Consider the following 7,979-nt stretch of genomic DNA (forward strand, 5'->3'; position numbering starts at 1 on the left):
TTTATCTACGTTATTGTGCATCAGTCGCTAACTCTTAATTTCCACCCTCTTTTTTTTTCTACAAAATTCTTTTTTTTTATAAATGTTTATAAAAAATACATAGATAGAGCTAGTTAGGTACATACGTTTAATAATATGTACATTTTTTCTTGCACATACATAGTTTCAATTTGTTTATTGCACATCTAGAAAGTGTAAATATCCTTATAACGGAAACTAATAATTTATAGTGATTTAAACATCCATACATGAATAATAATTAATGAAAAATCGATCAGGATGTTTAGTGCCTACAAATTACCATATTACCTACTCTAAAGTCAAAATGATAAATCTTAGAGAGGAAGTTGTTTTCATAGAATCGGGTGATGAAACGATGAAACATAATAACTATTAAATAATATATTAATATTACTTCATATTTATATTTAAAATAAAGGTGTTAGATATACCAGTTCTTGTCCATCAATCATTGTTTGTATCTAATGAACAATCTCAAATTAATATTATCAATTTACAAATGAGAGACGCGTAAGTAATAAAATATAAATGAAAACACATTCACGTCATATATGTTTTTCTATTATTAAAAAATCAATATGAGAGTAAAAATAAATTATTAATTAATAATAATCACATAAACACAATTCTTTCACCAACTTTTCTGGCAATCCGTCTAAATGCACTACTTTCATAGCTTTCTTTACTTCATCTTTTATATCGGAACTAATTGCACCAACTTGTTTAGCTGATCGAAGCATGTTTCGAGCCTTATCTATATTTCGATCCCTCATTGCTAACAGAGCCAATACTGCCCACGCATCGGCTAACAACGGTTCTATGTTTACTGCAGCAGCTACCCATCTCTCTGCTAATGCTTCTTTTCCAAGTGTCATATAAATGCGGCCAATTGCCAATGCAGAGTGGGCAGACGGAGCTATTTTGTGAACACGTGCTGCTCTTTGTAGAGACCCTTCAGGATTTGTCTTAATTCCTCCTAAAGCAGCACGCAGAAGCAAGGACGGCGTCTGTTCAGCTCCAAATCGGTCCGCTATATCTAAACCTTCTTCACAATCACCATCCCAACCACGAGCGTACACCAAACACGTAGCTCGCATTTGTGACATTTTCGAAGACGGACCAAACTTTTTAATTCCTTCCTCTGTTACTTCTAACGCTAGGTCGACTTGCTGTCTCAATAATAATGAAGAAGCTTGCACATAATAATAATCAATTGTTATTTCATTAGGTAATTTCACACGAGATCCTCGAGTTGCACAACCTTTTTTCGCACATTGAAGCATTATTCCACTAAATTTATAACTGCGTAAACAAAGAAAAAATGCTGACGCAATAAGCATCGGGTTATTAATTTCTATTACACCTGGTATCCAAAATGTTTCCTCTTCACCACTAGTTTCAACCCATCTTTGAAGAAACGCTTTCCAATCTCTTGACAGCTCATACGACTTGCGCATTTTCTTTGCAGCCACGAAAGCTGCATGGTTATTTTTATTAAAATGGTAAAATGCATGCAAAGCTGCCCATCCAATTGCACTAGTCACACCATCTGTTGTATCTCCTTTTACTGCTATTCGAAAAGCTGCATTTGCAGCATCCAATTTATCACCATTTTTATCATAATCTATTGCACCAAGTGCCCATAAAAGGTATCTGTTTCTGGCTTGTAAACTCAATGCTTTCAAAAGAAAAGCGCGAGCATCTTGTTCCTTTTCATTTTCAAGACAACGCAAAGCTTTACATAGGTATGGTCTTGGATGTTTTGGTAAGGCTCTTAAATTTTTCTCGATATGTTCATTGCCAATTCTTATATCACCAGCTATACGACTTCTAGTAGCGGCAACACGTGATGTCGCTCGAGGAGGAGGAGGTTGCGGAGCAAAAGATGAAGTAACTGCATATCTACATGCAACATGCTGTGCTGTTATTGTATCTTGTAAACAAACATTTGAACATTGACTTGGTTGGAATTGCTTGAGCATTGATCTCAATCGATAAAGTAAACGATTTGCTGCGGTACGTTTAATACTTTGACTCATTTGTATTGTTCCTTTGCAGGACAAACTGCAAAGCTCTTTGTGAACTGCCAAGGCTCCCCCTTCCTTTCTTATTTTACGAACGTCAATTTGAGATTCATCAGGAGTTGGATCTGCACGTAACTCGTCTATAGGACTGGGTGGTCCCTCTGGAACAGGAAACCCCATCATCTCAAATAGGGATGCAACTTTAGCCTTTGGGACTAAACATTCGAATAAATCAAATCGCATAACAATATAAGCTGGGTGATTAAATTCATCTAAAACGATGTCCGTATCTCGAACACTTGGCTTAGCGCTTGCAGGTGGTAACTCTAATAAAGGACCTATTTGTTCAGGTAAATCTGCTTCGTTAAAATAAAAAAGCTTAGAACAGGTGGTCACCCCAAATTGCCCAGGTTCTAATAAAACTCGAGCGTCAATAAAAGTCATATATCTACCCCTTACATCAATTTTTCCTTGTCTTGGTACACCAGCTAATTCAACGAGAAAAGGATTTTCCAGCCTCTCACGCAGGGCAATCGCATCAACTAGAACGCGTTTCATAGCATTCCAATATACTGAATTGCATGTATCACACTCGCTTGGTTCTAAGTCGTCAGGTATATACTTATCTTCTTTGGGAACTTCTATTGATGTATTTGCTGCAAGGCCAGCATTACTAATCGATGACCATACAACTTTTTTAGCAGATGAAGTACTTAAAGACATACCAAAATTAATCGCAACTGGATCGTGAATATCGTTTAAACCAATAGCGCTTAAATAAACAGTGCCTTCTCTAGCGACAGGAAGACAATGAGCAGAAATCGCAGTAATTGTCAGTGGAACTCGTTTATTATCCACGGCTCCATTCGTTTTAGCGTAGACTGTAACAGAGCAGCCAGTTTTTTCTCCTGTAGCTATGTAATCTAAAGATGCTGAAACGTAAACTTTTTCCTCTCCCAATATTAAAGGAAAAAGATCAACATTGCCACCAGCTCGGTTATCCACGTGTAGCAAAGGATCTGGATCTTTAACACCTTTACCTCCAGCAAGCCGCAGTAAGAAAGTTAGGGGTCGATCTGTTAGTATGCCTTGATCGTAATCATTCTTAAGATCAATCGGCAGTGCCTGTATTTCATGAACAGCTTCATTACTCCATTTCGTTTCTAACAAAATGTAACCATCAAATAATACAAGAAATAACCATTCGCCTTGACCAGGGCCATCACCTTTTAAAGTAATTGAGACGCTTGTTTGCCTGGGTGTAAGGAACATTTCATCTAATTCTCCATACACACTCGTTAAAGGAGTTAAAGTTGATCCCTTTTGGCTTGTTTTAGGATCTTTTGAAGGCATGATTAAGGTTGTTGTGATAATAAAATATAATCGTGTCTTTTTATTAATTTTAATTAACGTCTAACTTTAAAATAACAGATCTAAGAACTTTTGACAAATAATAATTAAAAACATATTTGATAGGAAACTATATCAGTTATAGCCACAGCACACCCCGGACACTCCATACAAAATGATCGTTTTGACAGTCACACTGTAGAGACTGCAAATGTGTGTGTTAACGCTTTATGGTTGGCACATTTGTGACTAGCGTAAAAAAAAATTCGCGTTTTTCTGATGAAATACATCCGTAAACAGCACAATATCTAACCATTTTCTACGAAAAACGATAATCACAAATTCAAAATAATAAAATTACTATAAGTCAATTTGATTAATGTTGTCAATCTTCGTTGCGTATCGTCCTTACAGAAAAATATGGCCCATTTTATGTCTGATCGCGCGGGGGTGAGGTAAGTTTAATTTTGGCGGGAGGCGGAGAGTGTCCGTTCTGTAGCGTTAGCTACTATTATGTATTCTGTGGCCACAGGTTAAATAGCCAAAAAGTTCTCATAGTAAGAAAAATAGATTATTGGCGAGTGATTGGCGACTAGTAAGAGCATATTGCATAAGTAGTATTTTTGTACATAAACTAATTAGATAATGTCTTACATATTTTTTAAAATGTTTTAATTGATGTCAGCAATTCAGTAGCCACTTGGTAGCCACAGACGGTAGTTTTTAAGGGAACATATTATACATTTTCATCCAAAGTACAATTTCCGAATAAAAAATGTTATTCGTAGATTCGAAGATACGATTCCCCTTGATACTTTGCTCTTTACTTTTACTTGTCGCAATGTTGTTCAACTATATTTAAAAAATTGGAAGTTTTCTTCCAATATGCTTTATTGTAGAATACTGTGGTAGAATATTATTTTAAATATTTTTGGTAGGTAAACATCACTTGGGTCACTTGTGAGATGTGTAATGCTAGGCGTCCACTAGGCGGATCGGGCCGGGCCGCATCGCAACGCAAAAATACGCCGGCCTATGTTTTGTATGAAACATCGTCCATTAGCGACGGATCGGGTCGGGGCGGGCCGCAACGCATTGGCGGATATCGCTTCGCAGGCGGATTTCTGCCGGCGGTGCGCTGCGGCCCGGCCCGCCCCGACCCGTCTAGTGGACGCAGGCAGGCGGATGTAAGCGGCGAGCGTCTGTTAGATAAAATCCGCCTAGCCGGTCCGCCGCGCCCCGTACAGGTGGACGCAGGAGCAAACAGCGCGTCCATTAGAGACGGCCCGTTGCGATGCGACCCGGCCCGATCCGCCTCTAATGGACGCCTAGCATAATAATGTTGTCAACTGTCAAATGTCAACGACGAATCAACTGACACTTGACAGTGACATGTGAAACTGCTCACTATTTTCCTTTTAGTTTGTTTTCTTTTATTTCACAAAATTTCTTATGAAGTTGTGATAACTAACAGAAAATGAGCCAAAATGTACACATTACTACATGGTTTTTATAAATACGTTGTTCAGAAAGACGAGTTCTGTGTGCTCATCTTAGGTCTCGACAATGCGGGGAAAACGGTACATTTTTGGAAAGTTTGATTGTGTTTAAAACTATAAAGAAACTTTATAAATTATAATTTATTTTTTAGACATATTTGGAGGCCACTAAAACGAAATATACTAAGAAATATATAGCAATGAATCCTAGTAGAATAACTACGACTGTAGGTCTAAACATAGGAAAAATAGATGTAGATGGTGTAAGACTTAACTTTTGGGACCTCGGAGGTCAACAAGAACTCCAGTCCTTGTGGGACAAGGTGTGTAAAACAACTGTTTATATGCTGTTTATATACATTTAATATAAATTCTGAAAAAAATCAATGTATGAAACTTTTTTAGTTGTTTTTTGTACATTTTGTCTTGTATATTGCAAAGTATTCTTACAATTCTTTTATAAAATTGTTCTTATTCCAGTATTATGCTGAATGCCATGCTGTTATTTATATTGTTGACTCCTCAGATAAAGATAGAGTATCAGAATCAAAAGAAACCTTTGGTGAGTTTTGAAATGATGACATACACATATATTTCATAATAAACATGAAATAAATATGTTAATACAAATAAAAATACTTATCTGAATTCAATAAATTTTGGAATGAAATTATATTGAATGGTATTTTTAGGAATTCCAAATCTTCTGAAACATTTTAAGAAATAATGAAAATTAAGTATTTCGCTCATAATTAACATAAAAAATCAAAACAGAATCACATACTATGCCCTTGATTTTGATCTCCAATTCTTTGTTATTTCCCAACAACCATACTGTTTTGTTGTTAAAATAAAAGTAACCAAAGAAACTTTGAGATCTATTGCTCCTAATGATAAAGCCCACTTTTCATATTATATTCATCACACTACTTTATTACAAGTTTATAACATACTATGAATCTATACTAATACTAGCGGTCCGCCCCGGCTTCGCCCGTGGTACATATGAAAAATAGATGTTGGCCGATTCTCAGACTTACCCGATATGCACAGAAAATTTCATGAGAATCGGTCCACCCGTTTCGGAGGAGTATGCAGACTAACATTGTGACACGAGAATTTTATATATAAGATAATAAAGCTTTGAAGAGTTTGTTTGTTCGTTTGAACGTGCTAATCTCGGGAACTACTGGTCCGATTTGAAAAATTATTTCAGTGTTAGATAGCCCATTTATCGAGGAAGGCTATAGGCTATATATAATCACGCTAAGACCAACAGGAGCGGAGCAATGCAGGGGAAACCGCGGGGAACAGCTAATTTTAAAATAATATTGATGATTAACTCATTAATTTCAGATAGAATGATAGCGTCAGAACATCTAACTGGTGTTCCACTACTAGTTCTAGCAAATAAACAGGACATTCCAGACTGTATGGGTGTGCATACAGTCAAACCTATATTTAACCAGAACGCCCATCTCATTGGTGCAAGGGACATAATGCTCATGGCCACTTCGGCTTTGACTGGGTAATTTTTTTTATTTAGATTTTTGTATAATCTGTTTAAAATAATACAGATAAACTACATATAATGAAAGAACATTCTTGATACCTTTTTATTTTTTAATATCAAATTTTATTTTTATTCTACAATATAAAAAATAAATATTATTTTGAAATATACGGAATAAGTGAAGTGTGTTGAATTAAAAAAATATATATTAAGGCTTTTTGTTTACCAACAAGATATCAAATATTCAATTATGTTATTCTATTATATGTAGCCTAGCTATTTTAATTCAAAATAAAAATCTTAACTAAACTGGATGAATATTATATCATGTTGTTTGTTTTTTCTTGTATGTTAATGACCCAATGTTTTTTTATGAAATATTTCACATGTGAATGATGTTTTAATTTATTGCAATTTGCCCAATATCCTTATTTTTACGCGGCACGTTTTATCTGGATACTCAAGCTGTAAAATAATAATAAAAATATCATTACTCAAGTCAACAATGATCATGCAATATTTTTATTTACCGTATGACTTACTTTCTTTCAAGTGTCTCTGGCCACTTGAACTTGTATGAATTTAAAAATTCCCGCGCTTTTAAACTTTCAGTATCATCATTTTTTAGGTTCGAATTTTTTATGAAATATTATCCTTATCTTTCGAATATGATATAAAACTCTCCATATTAAACATTCTCGATCATTTGCAACCTTAACACGATGTAAATACTAAATAGGTACGCGTTTTATTGTAAATTGTAATGCGATATTTTTGACGACTGCGCGGCGCGCGATATAAAGGACGATTCTTTATACCTTTAAATAATGTTTTATCTTGATTCTTGACATATTTTTGTTATCTTGTACAAAAAAATATATATTTTTAAGATACGTAAATAATTATTCAGTCTATCAGATTTGGATTGTAACTTATGATTGAATCATTGATTATTCTACGCCGTAATGCGCAAACGCATTAGAACGTAATTACTATGTAAAGTACGGTACTTAATTAGTTATACTTTTTGCTAATTATGGGTGTCGCTTATCTACAAACTTTGGTATTTAAATAACCTTCATATTAATTTGCATGAAGGCTTGCACCTTAGTTTAAATGTTTTAATTTAGTAGAGCGTTATTCTTACTCAGTCAAACTACCATAGTAAATAGTAAATACTATAGTTACGAGGTAATCCATAAGTAAACGTGCCGCGTATGTGTTATGTTAGTTATTTACATAACTTTTATTGCACCTATTAATTACCTATTGAATATTTTTTTAGTGATGGAGTGGACGAAGGCATAAGATGGCTTGTGGACTGTATAAAAAGGAACAGTGTTGAAAGGCCACCGCGAAACCACGACGACAATCTGTAAAGCGATTCGGTTACGACATGTACCATATTTATAATACTACATTCGCAATCGTAATGAATAATAATTAGCTTTCCTATTAAGATAATGATGTGACGCGTCCCATTGTTTTGTACATACAGTATTGACATTCGAAAATAAAACATTAAATGTATTGTGTCTATTGCTATCCCTTTTTAGTGATAAATGTAACTTT

At 34.9% G+C, this 7,979-nt stretch overlaps 2 protein-coding genes across 2 annotated transcripts; one reads left to right on the plus strand and one right to left on the minus strand.

The window, feature by feature from the left end:
• Positions 1–606: 606 nt before the first annotated feature.
• On the minus strand, positions 607–3,317 carry LOC149905648 (uncharacterized). The gene has a single exon (XM_090105048.1). The coding sequence runs from the start codon at positions 3,315–3,317 to the stop codon at positions 624–626; it is 2,694 nt and encodes an 897-aa protein (XP_089961174.1). The 3' UTR covers positions 607–623.
• A 1,466-nt stretch (positions 3,318–4,783) lies between these two features.
• On the plus strand, positions 4,784–7,937 carry Arfrp1 (ADP-ribosylation factor related protein 1). The gene is made up of 5 exons (XM_090106003.1): positions 4,784–4,975; positions 5,047–5,217; positions 5,375–5,456; positions 6,251–6,422; positions 7,693–7,937. Exons 1-5 carry the CDS (start codon positions 4,883–4,885, stop codon positions 7,784–7,786), a joined length of 612 nt encoding a protein of 203 aa, XP_089962129.1. The 5' UTR covers positions 4,784–4,882; the 3' UTR covers positions 7,787–7,937.
• The last annotated feature ends 42 nt before the right edge of the window (positions 7,938–7,979 follow it).

Source organism: Colias eurytheme, chromosome 9 (genome assembly GCF_061535395.1).
Source record: "Colias eurytheme isolate Ceu_HAF_F1 chromosome 9, ilColEury1 Martin Lab GWU primary, whole genome shotgun sequence".
NCBI classification, from domain to species: Eukaryota; Metazoa; Arthropoda; class Insecta; order Lepidoptera; family Pieridae; genus Colias; species Colias eurytheme.

What these genes read in the sequence shown, in the direction of transcription:
- Arfrp1 (XM_090106003.1), top strand. Translation starts at nt 4,883, where the DNA reads ATGTACACATTACTACATGGTTTTTATAAATACGTTGTTCAGAAAGAC. An exon ending in AGAATCAAAAGAAACCTTTG is followed by an intron (nt 5,457 to 6,250) that starts GTGAGTTTTGAA and finishes CATTAATTTCAG; the next exon opens with ATAGAATGATAGCGTCAGAA. An exon ending in GCCACTTCGGCTTTGACTGG is followed by an intron (nt 6,423 to 7,692) that starts GTAATTTTTTTT and finishes ATATTTTTTTAG; the next exon opens with TGATGGAGTGGACGAAGGCA.
- LOC149905648 (XM_090105048.1), bottom strand. Translation starts at nt 3,317, where the DNA reads ATGTTCCTTACACCCAGGCAAACAAGCGTCTCAATTACTTTAAAAGGT.